At 39.1% G+C, this 18,877-nt stretch overlaps 1 protein-coding gene across 4 annotated transcripts in view; it reads right to left on the bottom strand.

Moving 5' to 3' along the window:
- The window catches only part of nlrc5 (NLR family, CARD domain containing 5), a 62,880-nt gene extending 44,088 nt beyond the window's left edge, over window positions 1-18,792 (bottom strand). For 2 of the 4 annotated variants that reach the window (XM_041795712.1, XM_041795714.1), the window contains exons 1-10: window positions 18,607-18,792; window positions 15,419-15,762; window positions 12,359-12,409; window positions 11,419-11,508; window positions 10,364-10,549; window positions 8,690-8,844; window positions 6,177-6,305; window positions 5,524-5,839; window positions 4,847-5,315; window positions 2,608-2,761 (exon numbers count right to left, since the gene is read on the bottom strand). In XM_041795712.1, coding sequence (XP_041651646.1) covers window positions 2,608-2,761; window positions 4,847-5,315; window positions 5,524-5,839; window positions 6,177-6,305; window positions 8,690-8,844; window positions 10,364-10,549; window positions 11,419-11,508; window positions 12,359-12,409; window positions 15,419-15,746 — 1,878 coding nt within the window. In that variant the 5' untranslated portion in view covers window positions 15,747-15,762; window positions 18,607-18,792. The remainder of the gene's footprint in view (window positions 1-2,607; window positions 2,762-4,846; window positions 5,316-5,523; window positions 5,840-6,176; window positions 6,306-8,689; window positions 8,845-10,363; window positions 10,550-11,418; window positions 11,509-12,358; window positions 12,410-15,418; window positions 15,763-18,606) is intronic. The other 2 variants (XM_041795713.1, XM_041795715.1) reach the window with 2 other exon arrangements.
- Between the last annotated feature and the right edge of the window lie 85 nt (window positions 18,793-18,877).

Here is an 18,877-nt window from a genome sequence, read left to right as displayed (position 1 = left end):
TATCCTGTATGTTTAAAATATTTGACAGTAATATGTGGCTAAATATCCTACAAAATGATCTGAACAAACACAACATTTTGACTGCATGGGGCTCAATGGATTAGATCTGAAAATTCTAAGCTGACAAGCCCCCCTTACTGTGGTGGCATCTCTCTAAAACATCTATTTGTTTGAATAAATCTATCTTAAGACGTCAATTTTGACATAAAAATATGCGCACAACACATAGGCTTTTACTGTATGAACAGTCCCCCTTGTATGAGAGAAGGCAGTTCACACAGAGAAATACTGTGCAGCCAATCACCTATCACTGAGCTTACTAATTAGCAGACTATGGTCCGGATCTGGGCCCAGGTGCTATCCAATCAGGACCCATGTGTAATATGAATCTGATGAGCACTTTTATCTCAATCAGTGCTGCTTTTTAATAGTTGCAGTAATCTATTTTGACTTATACAACCTCTATCTTCTTAAAGCTGCAGTTGGTCATTTTTTGGCGAACATCCACAGGGAAAGATTTTGAACATCAAAACAGCCCCTCCCAACCTGATTCTCTCTCAGATTCCTACACTCCTATGAGACCCTCCCACAAACTCATGCACAATCTGGTTTAAACATGGCATTGTATAGTTGGGCAAGAAAAAAAACGAGGATTACCGCTGTATCTGGTTCTGAGGTAAAAAAGCTTGTGACATCCGCAAATAAAATTTAAGCCCAGGGTTTTACGTTCAGCTATTTCAAATTAAAATATTTGTCAGAGACGGAGCTCAGATAGCTTATACCATGCTAACAAGTGAGCATTGGTTAAACGTAGACAATGGCAGCAGCCAGCTGGCTACTTAGCACCACTGAAGCTGCAACTAACACAGTATAGGTTTACTAATAAAGATTTTTTTTTTCTGTTTTAACCGAATAATGAAACCAACTTTTATATTCAGTATGAACAAGAAGAAAGCATCGACTCCAGTGGTGGCTAAAAGTCAGGTCCATCCACAGCAGGAAGCTGAGGTGTAGCAGGAGCCAGGCAGGCCCTAAGCTATGGAGCTGGGGCAGAAGTAATCTAGGCTGCTGAGCCTCGGCAAAGGCCGTGGCAGGACATGGACATGGAGGAGCAACAGCCTTGACAGACAAAAATCTCGTACAGGTGAAGCCTCTACAAGCTCAAATAATGGCACAGGAGTGGGTGTGTCTTTTAAATGCATATTTTCCACATTGAAAAACTGATGTAGTTGAGTCCTCTTACAAATTTGTAATCAGGCTGTTTGTTTTACATTACCAGGTAAGAATTAGAACCCTCACCCTGGAGCTATTTTAAAGAACTCTGTGTTACATATCCTGTCAGTAATGACATATTTATCATAACAACAAAAGATGTGCTAAGCAGAGGAAAAACGGACCTAACCAGCTTGGTTGGGTTTGGGCCTTAAAGACAGGTTGAAGGTTAGGGAGAGATAACTGCTCTGAGTTCTTGAAGATTGATTTGGGGGAAACAATCTAGAGCTGACTCTAAAGCTGAGTTTGCTAGGCCAGATATTGAGGATGAATCAACATCTGGATCGCATAAGCTGCTAATTTTGTCTCTAATTTTTTTTCAACCATTAAAAAAGCCCATGAAACCATCACAGCTAAGAGACAAAGAACTGCAGGGCTCAGTTGAGCTGTGACTATCTGTCAGCCTGGCTAAAGTGCTGAAAAAGCTCCTGGGATTGTTTTGATTCTCTTTGATTAAAGTACAGTAGCAGGCAGTTAGAGGGTGTTGCAGGGAATTCATCTAATTATTTTGATTATGCTGCCAAAGTACACGCAATTCTTCTGACTTACTGGAGCACCACATTCTTTCAAATTTTTGTAGCATTTGTTCAAGAATTTGTTTAAGAAGAGTAGTTTCTGAATTGAACTAAGGAGCTTGTCTCCTCTTACTAAGGCCATCCTTCCCTGATTGTTCAGTTTGGCTGGGCAACCAGCTCTCATAGTCCTGGTTGTGCCAAACTTCTTCCATTTGAGAATTATGGAGGCCACTGTGCTCTTGGGAACCTTCACTGTAGCAGAATTTTTGTAGCCTTCCCCAGATCTGTACCTTGCAACAATCCTGTCTCTGAGCTCTGTCTGAGATGAAAATGAATTTAAATGACTTTAGCATCAGGCTGCAACATAAAATGTTAAAAGGGTAGGGGTTGAGTATAATTTATGAATGCACTGTATATTCTAAGGAAATTTTGTGAAACCCAAACTCTGACAACTTTAATCCTGACCTATCAATAACCATCAATGAGTGAGGTTCACTGACAGAGATCATATGGTTAAATGATCAAATATGATCAGTCCACACAGCTTAGTTATGTACAGAGATGTCCTACAACAGGAGGAGTGACTTTATAGCCAAAAACTGAATAAAGCAGTAACTGTTTCCCCCATTCAGAAATAAACAAACAAAAACAACAAGCACATACAGCTACACACACAGTAAACACATATTCTCTCCTTAAATAACTGATATCCGTCCCTTGGTTTAGAGGTAACCCTAAACCCTAAACCCTACACACCCACAGATGTGGGTGTGTAGGGTTACCTCAGAGCATTCAGGAATGCTGTACAACCATAACTGACCTTTGAAAGGAGCCCCGTCCTAATGGACAACTCCATTAAATGTTGGGGAATGTCTTCTTCCATGAACAAGATTTTACTGTCCTCCAAACCTTTCCAGGCCACACGACTCAGCTCACACACTTCAGACTGGTAATGACTCAGTGTGAAAGCAACACTATACAGAGAGAAAAAAATATTTTGTTAATATGTTTCATCTTCTTTTGAGCTGCAAAAACCCATAACTGAATTTGTACTCTAAGTTACATGATGTAGCCGCTACTGAGCTGTGCCCCTAGGAAGGAGTAAACTCCATAGAGAACTACATAACGCGAACCATGGTGACTGTAGACATGTCAGTACATGACTTTCATCTTTTTTGAAAAGAAAACAACTCAGTGCTGTTCTTTGTTCTTCTTTTAACGAAGAAATGTCGTCAAGCTCTGATAAAACTGGCACTTTAGCAGCATTCATGCTAATGTCTTCTTTTGCTTGCTTATGTCACAACTCTGCTGCGCCTAAAGGTACTGCCCGTCGTCGCTGATTGGTCCCATCACTTTCTAACCGGACCCAACAGTTCAGACAGGAATTTTGCAAGATGGATTCGTCAGTGAGAAACACAGAAACGGGCGTATCCATCTGCTTTGCAAGGTTAGGAATGACAGTGACGGACTCCAAATCCCTTACTGATGTATTAGGTTTTCTAAAGAAATCTTATAAGTGAAAGGGTGTTTACGTGTAAAGAAATCTACAAACCCCAATTCCAAAAAAGTTGAGATATTGTGTAAAATGTGAATAAACAGAGTTCAGTGAATAAAAGTCCTTTCCAACCTATATTCCACTGTATACAGCACAAAGACAAGATGTAAAATGTTCAAACTATTGAGAGGGATAAGAACACACTGAAAAAACACCTGTTACATTCAACAGACCATTTTTAGTAACAATTAGTAATGCTATGTTTGGCTATGTAAAGAGCACTCCTTCAAGGCTCAGCTTTTCTCCACTTTGTAAAATCCTGTAATCCTGTATGGAAAACAAGCAACTGCAAGGAATCTACAGATCTATCTAAAGTCAGTAGTGTACATAAGGGTTCAGAGATTCTGGAGAAATCTCTAAATGTAGGGGCAAGGCCAAAAACCAATACTGAATGACCATGACAACTGATCCCTCAGCCAGCAATGCACAATTGTAAAATAAAAGATACTTTATCTATTACATTATAGCAGTGCTGGCTGATGGATCAGAGGCCACAGTCATTCAGAGTTGGTTTGTGGCCTTGCCAAGTGCAATGAATACTACAACATTGGTTTAGGAACAGGAAAATCATTGTAAGTTTACACAGTCTGTTGCTGCATCTACAAATGTGAGTTAAGACTCCCCAAGCACTCAGCATTCAGAAGCACAGCCAGCTACTCTGGGCCTAAGTTCATGTAAGATGGACTGACCTAAAGTGAAAAAGTGTGCTGTGGACTAACATATCCACATTTCAAATAATTTTTTGAGATATTGGCTGTCAAGTCCTCCTGTCTAAAGAAGAGATGAACCATCCTGATAGTCATTAACATAAAGTTTTAAAGCCAGTATCTGTCATGGTGTAGTGGGTGTATAAGTGCCCATGGCATGGGTAACTTGCACCTCTTTGGAGGCACCATTAATACTGGGATTTATAAACAAGCCTTGGAGCAACATTTACTTCCATCCAGATGACATCTTTTCCAGGAATGTCCCTGCTTACTTCAGCAAGACATGCCAAGCCACCGTCTGCACGGATCCCAACAGCTTGGCTTAGCAGTTAAAAAAAAAAAAAAAAAAAAAAAAAAAAGTGAGAGTGGATGCACTCTCTGGAATGGATGCAGTCCAGACCTGCACACAATATGACACTGAAAACCCTGCATTGTTGAGCAACTTAAGATTTACATCAAGCAAGAATGGGAAAGAATCCCATTTTTAGTACTTCAACAATTAGCGTCTTCAGTCCCCAGATGCTTAAGAGTGTTGCTGGAAGAAAAGGTGTTCAAACAGTGGTACCATGCTTCTCTCCCATCTTTTTTGGGACATGCTGCAGGCTTCAAATTAAGAAAATATGTATATTTCCAAAAACCAATAAAGTATATCCATTTGAACATTAAATATCCTGTCTTTGTGCTTTGTTTGTTTAAATACAGGCTCATATGCTTTGCATATCACTGTTATCTTTGCCGTTCACATTTTACAAGAGCCCCAGCTATTTTTGGAATTGGAGTTTATACTTAGTGGTCACCTCTGCAGAAGTCTTGTGTTGCTGTCTGTATGATTTCTTTCTTCTTTCTTCTCAGGGTCACGGCTCAGATATGCACACAGAGCAGTGAGGTAGACCTGTGTGAGGGTGGAGGGGATCTGGACTTGAGTGAGAGGCAACTGAGCTCTGCCATTTGTTACATCCATCATTTTGTCGACACTTCCTCCTCTTCTGCCTCCATGGTCTTTCCTTCCAGCCTCACTCCCTCCACTACCACTGTCAGCTCCTGTTTTTTCTTCTGTAGCCTTTACTCCTTTAGCTGCAATTGCCTCACTTTCACTTCCAACAATCATCTGCATCTCTTCTGGCTCTCTGTCTTTTAGCAGTAAATGTTGCACACAGATGCAGCAGATGTTGCACAGGGCTGGGAGAGATGACATTGCAAGGAGGTGTCGATTGGAGAGAAGGAGATCTGAAGCCTGCACTGTGAGACTTCTGTTTTCTGAGAGCCCTTTGCAGTTGAGACATACATAAGTTTAGTCCAAAAAACATTTAAGAAGATCAGCATGTTGTATAAACATTTTAAAGATAAAGTTTATCAAACTCGCCTGACTCAATACATCCTAAATCAAAACAACTCAATGTTTTATTTAATTTTATGTTTTCTCTGCAGAATGCCATCTATCATTATCCAAACAAAAAGCATTAATTGGTTTTACCTTGAATACCAAAGAAGTTGTGCACATATTCCTTGATTTGTAGGCAGTCCCAGCCCAGCAGCTGCCCCACTTTATCTGATAGGCCTTCTAAATCCATGACGTCACGTACCCGACAGGTGACCACCACAGTACACCCTGGAAGAAGTTGACGATTTAAAAGTCCTGAGATGAGATCAGCAACAGGTAGTCGTTTTTTGGGGTCCCACAGCTCGCCCTGCACCTCTTGTTTTGTGAGTTTTCCATGAAACTCATCATAGCCGTCCAGCACCCAACAGCTTTGCTCTGGGTTAGAGAAGAGGTAGTCCACAATGGCCTGCTGCCGAGAACCAAGAATATAACAGTCATGTATTTAAGAGACAAAATGTAAAAGCTTACCAAGTGGAACTTAAAGACGTACACTAATGTTGCACAAGCAAACATAAAATAGCTTTTGCATAGTTTGGTGTTTTTGGTGCACCCTTCCACTTTTAAAAACCAAACCTATGCAGTGCCTGTAGCTCTCTACCACATCACTACAATCAAGACTGGCCGTTTTCATTGATCCATTGTTTTATTAAATCATTTGTTTCAGAGATATTCTGAAATTCTGTTGAATGTACGATAAAAAAGATCTAGCTCTATTAAAGTGCTGTTCTGGTGTTGCTCATGCCTACCTTTTCGTCATCATCTCTTGGAGGGAGGTAGTGTTGGAAAAGCAGCTCACACAAGGAGAGAGGGCAGGACAGTAAGCTTAGCCGTCTAAACTCAAGCAGGACAAAGAGGGTGGATGAAGGGATAGGGCCCTGGATGATGAGAGAGGAGTATGAAAGCAGAGTGGGGATGGAGGAAAAATTTCAAAAAAACAAAAATTGAGGAGTTAGAAAACATTTAGTATGATCACATATGCATGACAAAAAGTATGGCATCTTTCTGTAAGCAGCAGTAAACTGCAAGGTCCTCCGTACTTCAAGTTTTGAAAAAAAGAAAAAAAATGGGAATTGAGTTTTTAATAAAGGATTGAGCTAACTGTACCTCTCTGGTTGACAGTCATTTATTAAGAATAAACAAATAAGATACCAGTTAATATTTTATGTTATTAAAGTGTGTTTTAATTAAACAAACAAAAGAAAAAAAGCAGTTAAGACATTTTCACCCAAAGGGCTCGAGGATTCATAGCATACAGAACTGACATTACAAATCCAAATCTATCTTAAAACTCTTGAAGGACTTCATGTATTGTAGCTGAAAAAGTACAACAATGAAAATGATCTCTTTAGTTCTGTTTGTTTGTAAACTAGAAATTTTATCCTGATGTACATTTTGATCCTTCCCCTCTTGCCAAAGAAAAATGCTCTAATTGGATTAGAGGAGAGGCAGTTTAAAGATGGTGTGAAGTGCACTGTCTCACTTTGGCAAAAAGTCATTTTGGGCATGTTTAACTACTCACCACAACTATTGCTGGTTATGTGTCGAGAAGAGGTTTAGTTTAGTTATTCAGATGTGCTATGCTAAACATGTGACCTGAAGCAAGTCATGCTGCAACTTCTGGTCTGTTTGATGCAATCCAAAACAGCAAGCTTTCTCGATTTTATCTTAAATCTTCAATAAAAGTTTGTCTGATATCACCATCAGCTGTCAGAGAACTGATATCTGTGCATGCAGACTGTGTGTGTTATAGATACTCAACTACCTAAAGCTGATTTTAAGCATTTCCAGCTATCAGCAGTCACTAATTTTCATTATTATCTGGTCCATTTTCAGTATGGACACTGACTGATCACATAAAAAGCTGTAAGTGTGCACACTGATATGTTTAATAAACCATCACACTGATGGAGCTGACAGACCATATGGACCAGCCTTTCCCAAACTTAAGTGTTCAGGAGCCAGAAGTGAAACCTGAAAATCTTCTGGGTCAACTCATCTCTTTAAACATACCCTGTGACACAACAAACGCTTTCCTAGAAACCTGAATGTCCCCAAGGCACTGATAATTTCTTGAAATCATGATGTGCCATAACACAATATTTGACAGTGTCACCAGCTTATCCAACACCAGTAATTTCACTTTATTTTATTTGTTTATTTCATTAGGACAGTGCACATAAATCAACATATCCGCAATACACATCAATGTAAATATGCTGGAATTAACACAATAGCCATGGAATGATACCTGTTCTGTACATCATACAAAATCAATGATATAAAGTTGACATCAATGTTAGATTTTCTAGTTGTGTTTCATCAATTCTGAGACTTAAAATTATTTTATTATAAAAACAAATATTTCACTTTGGAAAGCACTGCTCTAATCCTTGACTTTTTTCTTCAGTGCTTGTGGAATGGATTTTAACAGCCAGTAGCTCAGAGTTATTTCTTAAAAATATGTTCTCAATGTCACTAAAAACACTCAAATGTGTGGAAAGCCTTCCTTGGAATACTTGCAAGGCTCAAGTCTTTTGTTTTCCACATGTGCATGTGCCCTACTAAGCCTGTATACAGCTTCTGATATGAAAAATTGACGAATGTCCCCCTCAGGGAAAAAGTAAACTGCTAACATGTACACTTCTCTAGATTAAGATTCCAGTGGACAAATGTGTTTTCTCCTCAAAGACTGAAAGGGATACTTCAACATTTTGGCCAATTCGTCCATTGCCATAATCCCTATAGTCTCAGTAATAGGTTCATTACCTTCAGAAATAATTACGTATAACTATGTAACATTACGACGCATGAAGCAAATACTCTGAACTATTTTTTGAGTGAACCACTGGGCGGAGTGACACAGTGCAGCAGCCATGCCTGGAGTGTAGTTCCGGCCTTGCATTTAGCTTTAAAACATCTCGTAATGTTCCATGATTATTTCATAGCGTGGTGAATGTGCAGGTCACAACTTGTCCACGAGAGCGTTTTGGAGTTGTTGGATTGTGTAATTGATGAGTTTGATGAGGGAAAGCCGGAATACTGCCTGCTTACATTGAGTTGGCACAGCAGGTCTGAACTCGGCAGCGGCCGATCTAAAAACAGCTTGCACCGACAACTGAAGGTAACAAACCTATTACTAAGACTATAGGAATTATGGCAATGGACGAATTTGCCAAAATGTTGAAGTATCCCTTTAAACAACACAGGACAATGGAAATATTAAAAAAAAACAACAACAATGTGAAAAGTGATGACTTACTAGACCATGAGCCCACAACTGTCCTAAACATGACATCAGCACAGTTTTTCCTGATCCAGCCTGGCCAAGGAGAACTGTCACCTTTCCTGCACATCCCTGGAGGAAGGTCTCCAACGTCACTTTGGCCTCCACGGACACATAATCCACATCCAGCTCTAAATTGATGAATAAAATGATTAGGTTGTGAACAGCTGAAAAATGCATGAGAAATGAAACATACATTATAGGTACACATTCCCTGGCCCTGGCACCAAAGGGAGAGGTGTGAGTTGGCACAATATAACTGCTTGTTAACCTGCACCAGCATGGGTGCACAGAGTGGATGTGACGTATAATCAGTATGACGGTTCCTCTCATGACTTTAAACAACGGTGAAAATCATATAAGACCAAAATAATGCAAAATAAGCCACATAGGGAATAAAGTTAAAGTCATGCTGTCATATTTTTCTACTGTACCAACTCTGTGAAACACCATGAATCTTTTAAATCTGGCCTTTTCATATTACAACGTTTTGATGTTTCTGTGCTTGGGCCCAGATGGGCCTGGAGCAGTATGACTGCAGGCTAGTCTTCTTCTGCACGGTGCAGTGCAATTGACTTTAGAGAGGGCGCACCCTTAGAATTCTTTTCATTTGTTTCAGTCCTGAATGCATGGATCAATTGAAAATGTAATTAGATTACAACCCCAGGTCTAAAAAGTTGGGATGCTGTGTGAAATGTAAATAAAAACAAATACGATGAGTTGCAAATCTCATAAACTTATATTTATTCATTTTAGAGAATAAAGAACAAATCAGATGTAGAAACTGAGACATTTTAGCATTTCATGAAAATACTGGCTCATTTTTACTACTTGATGGCAGCAACACATCTAAAAAAAGTAAGGATGGGGCAACAAAAGGTTGAAAAAGTAAGTGGTACGCATTAAAACAGCTGGAGGAGAATTTTGCAATTAATTAAGTCAATTGGCAACAGGTCAGTAACATCACAGTATCCATGACTGGATATAAAAGGAGCACATTAGAGAGGTAGATATTCACAGAAGAAAAGATCACCAGAGGTTCAATAATCTGCTAAAAACTACATCTAAAAATTGTGGAGCAATTCCAGAAAAATGTACCTCAATGTAAAAAGGCTTTGAATATCCCACAGTCTACAGTACAACTGGATCCTTGTGAGCTTCAGGCCCTCAGGTGGCAGTGTCCTACAAACAGGCATGATTTTATACTGGAAACCCTGCCTGGGTCCAGGAACACTGAAACTGAAAATCTGGCCAAGATGACCAAGGACTGTTTACACACCAGAATCCTACATCAGATAAGAATGGGACAACGGTCCTCTTCCAAAACTCCAGCAACTGGTCTTCCCACTTCCAAGACGATAACAGACTGTTGTTTCAAAAAGAGGGAATGCTACAGGTAAATATGGCCTGTCTGTACTTTTTTTAAAATGTGTTGCTGCCATCAAATTCAAAATCAGCTATTGCTTTTAATGAAATGGTAAAATGTCTCAGTGTCAACAGCTTTTTTTTTTGTTCTACTGCAAATAAAACATGGGTGAGATTTGACAACATTTTTGGTATAGGGGTTTTAAGTCTGCATGCCATAGATACCATACACTTGTGTATTAACTTTTGAATATTTCAGTAGTATTAGAGGAAATTTTTTCCGACCTGGTGTTCTGCTTCCTCTGTCTGATGATCCAGGGGTTTGATCAGGTCTGTCTCTGCCTCTGTTTGTTGCTCTAGGGCTGACCCACACATTCTCCAGATGGACCTCACCAACCAGGAGCTCACTGAGTTGCTCCCATCTTCTCAACAGTAAACTCATCACTGCATCAATGTACAGCTTCCAGTAGTCTGTGGGCCAAATACATCATCAATTATGCTATTTAACCCCTATCCTTTAGAGGTACTTTTAGTCACACAGAGAGGACTAGATGTTCTTTCTTTTCTTAATGCCATCATGGCAGTGATGCAGAAATGTATGTTTCTGTATGACAAACAAAGATGCACCTTTATGTTAGCATACCAGATATTCAACATAAAAGTCCACAAAATTACATGACTTACTCAATCCAAAACTCTAACCATGCTTAAAAAGATGATAAATCAGATGCTTGGCATTTGCAATAAATGCACAGTAGTTGGCTATTCATGTTTTTAACAAGCTTGCTTTTCCTCAGCAGTAAACATGAGAGCGCTGCGTTACCCCTGGTAATTTAACACCCAATAATAAAACAGAAGCATGGCTGAGATGCCTAGTCAGCACTCACATTAACACGAGTCTGGAATGAAAACAGGATGTTTAAAGTCTGTGCAAACTCAAATAGCATTTACATGCTTCACGTCGGTGGCTAGCAACACTTGTTTAATCATGTGAACTGTCTATGGCATTTTCTCATGGTTCAGACACACCAGAAATTCTCAAAACTGTAATATTCATAGTTTCATAGTTTAACACTCAGTAAACACAAAGTAACAAGTTACCATGTGTGCTTTTTAATACACCCTATTAATAAGTCTAAAGTTACAGTAAAAGGACATGTTTTAATGGTAGCAAAGTTCTTGCTACAGGACTGCAAATGCCATTGAGACAAATTAATAATTAATTGATCAATAAATCCATAAACACAGACTTCAACTAGAGGATGACCAATTTCAATGCTTTGTATGTGTATGTAAATATGCCTATAAAACGAGGTTGAAAAGTTGTGCATGTGTTTTACCAATCCGTGGACGTTTGATAAGCTGCTGCTCTGAAGGAGGCGATGGTGACTTCTCATTTGATTCACTGGGCCCTAAATTCTTCAGAGAAACTAGATTGCGGAAAAGAAACACATATCAAACATGCAGCAGAGTATTATTTCTGGACTACATCCAAACAGACTCATCCTATCAAGCACATTGTATGAACGCTGCTTATTTTGTATGACATTTTAAGCCCTCCCTTTTACTTCCTGAATCAGCTGGAGATACCGGGGATTCCCGCCATGAAACCAAGGTCATTAGATTCAACACGAGACAAACTGCTTCTTCTCCCTTCAGCTGTCTTTAACTTTCACTTTCCCTCTTAAGGTTTTCTAAAATGGTATGACTGCTAATTTTAATGCCTTAAAAACTGCTGTATCATATTTGATACATACTTTTATGATAACTCTATCTAATCAATAAGATCATAAATGACTAAAAAAAAACTTCTAATTAAAATCTGATAAATGATAAAAATGCCCTTAAGTGGATTATTAGCTACCAAAAACACCAAATGTATCAAAAAATATATATATGTTAAATTTCATGGAAATTAAGATTTTTTTTTTTTTGGATTTCATTAGAAAGTGAAATAAACATTTCAGTTCCAAAAAATTTGAATTTTCTGGCTATAATTTGTGTTTTCAGGCTTTAATAGGTTGAATTTAAAAAATTACAAGACACAATTTTCACTTAAAATCAGGCTAAAAAAATGTGTACGCTGCTTTGGGTGTTTTCAACATGTATAATAAAACAAGGCTGTTGCCTTAAAAAGTCATGCTAATTTTTTCTAGCATTGTTGCATGACAATGTAGCTAGGAAAAGCAAACAACATATAAATACAAGTAAAGATACGTATATTTCAACTTGCTATACAAACTCACAGTAAACAGACACACATTACCAAAAATTAAATACCTTGGTTACTCAGAGATACTGGTTCTGCAGCCAGACATTGTGGGGCATCAACTGAAAAGTCAAACAGAAAGCCAGCACTGAGACATGTTGTCTTTTACAATTTTACTCCATGCAGTAAAGGAAATAAAATGCATAGCATCCATGGTTTTAAAGGGAAAAAGCAAGGACTGAAAACAGGAAGGAGGGTCCCTCCTTCTTATTCCAATAAGGGGCTCAGTAACATTTATTACTATTACTTTAAAGAAACAGTGAACAATTTCACATTTTTTTACAGTGGTACACTGAAGTATTTGACTGAACTATGATAAAACACATCAATGCTGGTGTTATTTCTGACATTTGCCCAAAACTGATAAAAAAAATCTGCATTTTAGGACTTTTAATTAAGCTCAAACGGACATCTGCTTTGAAAAATCTTTTCTGAAAAGGCGGGGCTTATGTCACGTAGAATCCTACCATCAGTAGGTTTCTCTGTCACAAACTTTATATAAAGGTAGAACTTTACTGCCGCTAACCAACTTTACCATTCAGAGACCACTCCCATCCTCTCCTGCACCTGCACTGCCTCGGTTCCGAGAGCTCCGGCTTTAGTAACACCGGTGCTGGAACCAACGGCCCAAACGGGTAGTGCTCAAGACCACCACTTTCCACCACCACATTACAATCTGCTTCAGGGGACTCTGGAGGGAAAAAAATCCTCCACCTCTAAACATTGCTCTGAGGCAGCAGTACAGCAGGACTCTGTGTCACTTTCTAGCAAGGGGAGTCACTGTCACTCCCGCCTCAATTGGAAAACCGTGTTCTTTTCCCCCTCCCTCTTCTCAGTACCAAACTGCCCGTTTTTGTGCGTTTTTCAAAAGCCTGGAGTGGACAGATTTAGCTCTGAGCAGGGGGTTTGCTTACACTTTAAAATCACCCCACTCTACTCAAACAATTGTGCAAAAAGAGGGTTAACAAAGAAAAGAGAATTAATATTAAATGCCCCTATGGTAGATACTGTATAAAAAGTGCCTTCTGGGCAGAAATTAGCAACTTTCTAACCAGGCTTGCCAGATGGATGTGTTTCACACATCCATCTGGCAAACCTCTCATAAACAGCATTTGGGAAAGGGCAGAGCCTTTGAAAAAAAAAAAACCTCTGAGCGTGACTGGATGAATGTTCTGTCTGTCAAATCTTCACGGGCCAATGACCATACACAATGGACATTGTGAGGAATCGTGAGGAATTTGACTGTTTTCTTGGGGTTTTCTCCTCTTTAGAATAGTAGGTTAAACAAAATTTATATGAGCAGGGAAAATAGGGAACTAGACGCTTAGGAACATCCTTTGACAAACATGGTAAAGTGCCCCTTACGGTACCCTTTGAATTCACAAAATAATGGTATAATTATTAATAATTCCTTTTCTGTTTTATAACAGAGCGGTGGGAAGTATAATCACAGAATATAAGGCGTTAAATCTTAACCAGTACTTCTTAAGTTTTCACTACAAATTTATGGTAACTTTTAATGGGCTGGTGTCCCACAGCGTACAGCAGATGCCCTTTTTTAAAAATTATTTTAGCCTATGCCTCACACAACCTGAGTCTACCACTGATGAATATCATTCTTGATATTTATGCAGTGTACTTTTCTTACCACTCTGAGCTTTTTTCTGAATCTTTGATCTAATGTCCATGTCAGGCTGGGTGCATGTTGGCTGCATGCCGCTGCTGTGCATGTCAGCCATGGGAAAAAATTCTGAATAAAAGCATTCTACTGTATACAAACAAGATGAGTTTCTCCACATAACTGCTAAACTGGGCTTTTACTTTGAAAAAAGCAAAACCAATAGTGTGCTGTGTGTGGTGTTTATTTTGTATTGAGTATCTTATTTTGTGGAACTTCCGGTTTCCGGAGCTGGCTGCTGGCTGCTAACTATCATTTGTTTCTCCTGAGGCTTTCACCCTGCCCCCCTGGTGCTGTGGAGAGTTACACCTGCAGCGAATCAACTGATTACTCCTGCTATTTAAGACCGGCTGCAGCTCTCTACAGCGCCTGAGTCTTGTCTACCTTACCACACGGTAAACGTCGTCTCCCGGCTCCTTCTCCTGATCCTCCAGAGAAGTTTTCTTGTGCTTTTTGATGATTCTAGTGATCTCCAGTGTTTGCATTTTTCTTGTATTGTCGCTAACGTGCCTCTCCTCCTTTTTTCCAGTGCCTCCTGCTCAGTTCACCACAGCCAGCTCAAGCACTCCCTCACTCCCTCCTGGACTCTTGGAATCCCCCTCCCTTCTGCACTTACCCACACAATAAACTGTTAAAACTGCTTCCATCTCCGCACCTGAGTTCTACCTTTACACGAACATCACACTGTGTTTATCTTACCTGTACCATATTCTACCATTGTGGAAACAGAAAGCTTCACCCATAGTTGAAGATTAGAGACAGCTTGCACAGCTGGCAGAAAAACAAGCAAGCCTTGTATTCTCTATATTCTCTTTGCATATTAGGTAGGTGTGATGTGGTGCTCCAGCAGGCAGTCTGGAGGTCACTGTTAGCATGCAAGCCCAACTGAAAATACAGCCATGTGGCTACCAGGATGCAGCTGTCACGTACCCAGTCTGAAACATGCTTTAGAGTTAGTGTTTGCCATTGCATTTTATAGTTAAAGCAGCCACCTTTTGAGAATTCAGGCACATGTGCAAATTAACAAAGAAGCGAGTGAGCACTTCATGCTGTCCTTTTTAAAAAAAGGATTTTCCTGTTTGCACACAGTCTGGCCTCAAACAGGCTTAATTTCTGTTATTGCTTAATTATGTTTAACTAGACATATCACGTCTGGAGATCTGTGATTCAGGTCAGCGCTATGCCCTCTTCTCCCTCCCCCTTTGAGCGCACACACCCATGCAGCGAGAGCTCTAACTTCCGGTTAGAACAGAGAGAGATTTTTATCAGACTCCATCTCATTACCTTATAATGTCACAGCTATGAGGAATCTCTTACATGAACATGCAGTATCAACATACCAGACAAGGATTAGCACCACTCTTCAACATCTAAAGTGCAATTTGATACTCACGACTTCCATATCCAGCCACTGACATGAGCCTAGACTCCAGGTGCATGGGAATGTTTTCACACAACAAACACACGCTCTGAAGGAAGCTGCGACAAACTGCAGCGCTGGCCGACCTGAAGTACTCCAACATGGCTGTGATGTATTCTGTTGTTCCTGATGCAGAAGAGGCCACATGGTTTGTGTTCCAACCAGCGCCCCGGGGCATCATCCAGCACAACTGCATTATAACTTCAGGTGACTGACTACTGAGGATGCGAAACAGTTCTGAAGACTCCTGATCCAAGACAGAGTTCACATTATCTCCGTCAGGGTCAACCTCCTCATCCATGATCAGCCTCCATCAGCTGGTCCACAAAAAGACACATAGTCATGAACACCAACAGTCATGTTAAACTATTAAAACTGTTACTAAACTAATTGTAAAGATACATTCTGCAGATACATTTCCAACAAAACAATTCTGGAAATAACTGTTTAAACAGAATGGAAGCTGCCTTAGATTTTTATTGATTGCATTACTTGATTCCCATATCTCATGCATGATGAAATTAACCTAAATGCGTTAAATTCGAAGGTCTTCAATTTCTTTTAAAACTTAAGAGGCAATATTTTGCCTCTGAGAACAGATCAATTGAGGCGTCCATTTAAATAAGCTTTGTAATCTTTCATTCGTTTATGAAGCTCTTGATGGTCTTGCTCCTGCTTATGTATTTTGTTTTAACTTATGAGCCAAGTAGAGCCCCAGGGATAGAAGTGGTCTCTTAATAAAGTCACAGGGTAGCACACAATATTAATATTTTCAAAAGCAAATTCAAGACCTACCTTTTAAGTCTGGCTGTTAACTGAATTTTTGTTGTATTAATGGATTACAAGCTCTTTTCTATTTGGCTGGCTACATTCAGTGCTTTGTAATGATGCTTTGCAGGTCAGGTTAGTTACTTTTTGGTGTAAAATGCTGAAGATTTTAGATAAAAATGATAACGTATAATGCCTTACAGGCCGTTCTTAACTCACCCTACTCTAACCCTTCCCCTAAGCGAAGTATAATTAGATTTTATTTTCAAAGTTTTCGGCTGTATATCCATCCTATCAGTGGTGGTGTCTGACAGCAGTGGTCTGTAGAGGTAGACGTCGGAGAGCTGTGGTCCACAGTCAGACTGTTTTGAACTTACGAGGTTCCAAGAGCATGTGCCGCTGGAGATTTTTTTTTCTTATCAGGCAGTTCTATGCACTTTTTGTATTTGACTCTACGATTAAAAAGAAAAAAAAAAAGGCAGCAGGCAGGTATTTTTTCATTTTGCTGCAAGACTGAAATTTCAGCGAGGTCATTTGTTTATAATCTACAATTATAATCTATAGTTATATCTATTTCTTTTGAATCTCTCTATCAAAACACTCATCAGCAACACACTTCTCATATATTGTCAACTTTTAGAAGTTCCACCTGGCCTGGAGACATGTTAAAGTATTACAGCGGGCTGAGTTTGAGTTATGATGGTCTTCACAGAGTTGATAAAGTACTGTTGGCTATTTGGGTATGTACTACATTCTGTAGCTTTCTTAACTTAAAGAGATACATTGAATATTTTATTTCTACTTATTCGGAATACTTTTAGCTAAAGGGGAAGGGGTCTCATGTTGGTCTTTGCCCGGGGCCTCCAAATGACTAAACCTGGCCCTGCACACACACCTGCAGCTCTCCCACAAACATCGTCTTGTTCTGCCCAGCCAGGGTTTATATGCATTTGCTCTTTTGATAATGTTAATGAGCATTTATTTGAAAATCAAATCAGATGCCCGTGTTGAGAAATGTTTTACTTTTTATTGCATTATCATAGCACATGATCCTAGTGTGGAGGCTCATCAACAATGACCTGTCACACAATGATCATCATAAAATACAAGCGCAGGAGAGCATCAGCAGGATGCTGTTGGCACGCAGAAAAGTTGTAACTGGTATGTAACTATTATATTAATTCTACTAGCAATGCAAGCTACCTCATATTATTATTAACACAACTAATTTACTATATTACTAAATTGTATTTGATTATTTTATTTTAGCAGATTTCTATTTAACATTTTACAGTGTTCCATTAGTTGTATGTCTTTTTATTTGTTTGATTACCCCAATTTTATTATTGCCTAATTTTCCTTTTTTAAATTTTGATTTTATATTTATTTACATTCAAACACTACAATACAATACAATACCTCCACAGTGTTTCTGCAGGTTATTGGTACCTGTTTTTACCAAGTCCTTTACTAATGACACAGTCTAGTGGTTCTCAACTAGACAAGCCTCGAAATATTTTGCAGCAGCTGCAATATTTTGCTGCAGATGAAATATCTTGCAGAACATGTAGTATTACACAGCAGGTGAGTTATCTTGCAGCAACTTTATTTTTTTGCAGCAGCTTTAATTATTTTGCAGCAGGTGAGTTATTTCACAGAAGCTGTTAATGTTTTGCAGAGGGTGAAAAATTTTGCAGTTGACCTTGAGGGCTACCGTAAGCATAAGCCCAGGGAGGAAATACATGTACATTTTGTTTTGTTCCCTGAGACAATGTGCAATATTTTTAAAATATATTTTCAAAGAAGCAACTTTTTTTAAGAAAAGCAAGCTATGTTATTCCATGGCAAGAAGATAAAATCAGAATGTAGAGGAAAAACAACTAAAATCCACTTATTATCACAGGACAAATAAAAATATATATGTATAGATAAATTCCTACTTAGGGCCTCCATACATCACTGGCACAGACGTTTTGCTTTTGTTCTTTTTTTCAGGCACATAATCGCAACCCATGTGAATGCGGGTGGGAGTCAGTTCTTTTTTATCTCTGTTGTCTCTGTGCTACGTTTTTTTTTTTTTTCCCAAAATGAAAAGTGCTAAAGGCCAAGTCGGACACTTTCTAAGGACGCGTCGGCGAGGTTTATAACTCTAAATTGTCTAAAGTGTATTGTTTTATTGAATTGATTAAGCTAAAATATTAGCTTACCAAGTGTTACACGTGTTTTAACTCAGTCGTTCTGTTTTATATATAAATATTAAACGATAAGCGCGTTTCTTTGCATTTTATTCGCTATGTTGTAAACTAGTACATCATGGAGTAACATGAAACTTAAAACCTGTAAAATTCCATAAACATTTTATGCAACGAGTAGTTGTTTTGATGTATTCTTACCAGGATATCCCCCAGACTGTCCTGGAGTGGAGCGAGGTCATTTCAGGTCACAGCTATCGCGTTGAGTCGGCTCTTTTATCAGCAACCGCACAGATATAGGCTGCAATGGCGGCGCAGTTGTAAAGTAAACTCATACAGATAAATTACAGACGCTCTCACTTAAACTTGTCCAACAAGAGGCATACTGCAGCTATGCCGCCTTTTACTATAAAACGAAACTTATCTTGGCTATAGTTTTGGTTTCGTTTTTGCAGCCGACGTTCAAATAATG

Source organism: Cheilinus undulatus, linkage group 9 (assembly GCF_018320785.1).
Source record: "Cheilinus undulatus linkage group 9, ASM1832078v1, whole genome shotgun sequence".
NCBI classification, from domain to species: domain Eukaryota; kingdom Metazoa; phylum Chordata; class Actinopteri; order Labriformes; family Labridae; genus Cheilinus; species Cheilinus undulatus.
The sequence above is the reverse complement of the archived record's forward strand: the minus strand, read 5'-3'. Positions and strand labels throughout refer to the sequence as shown.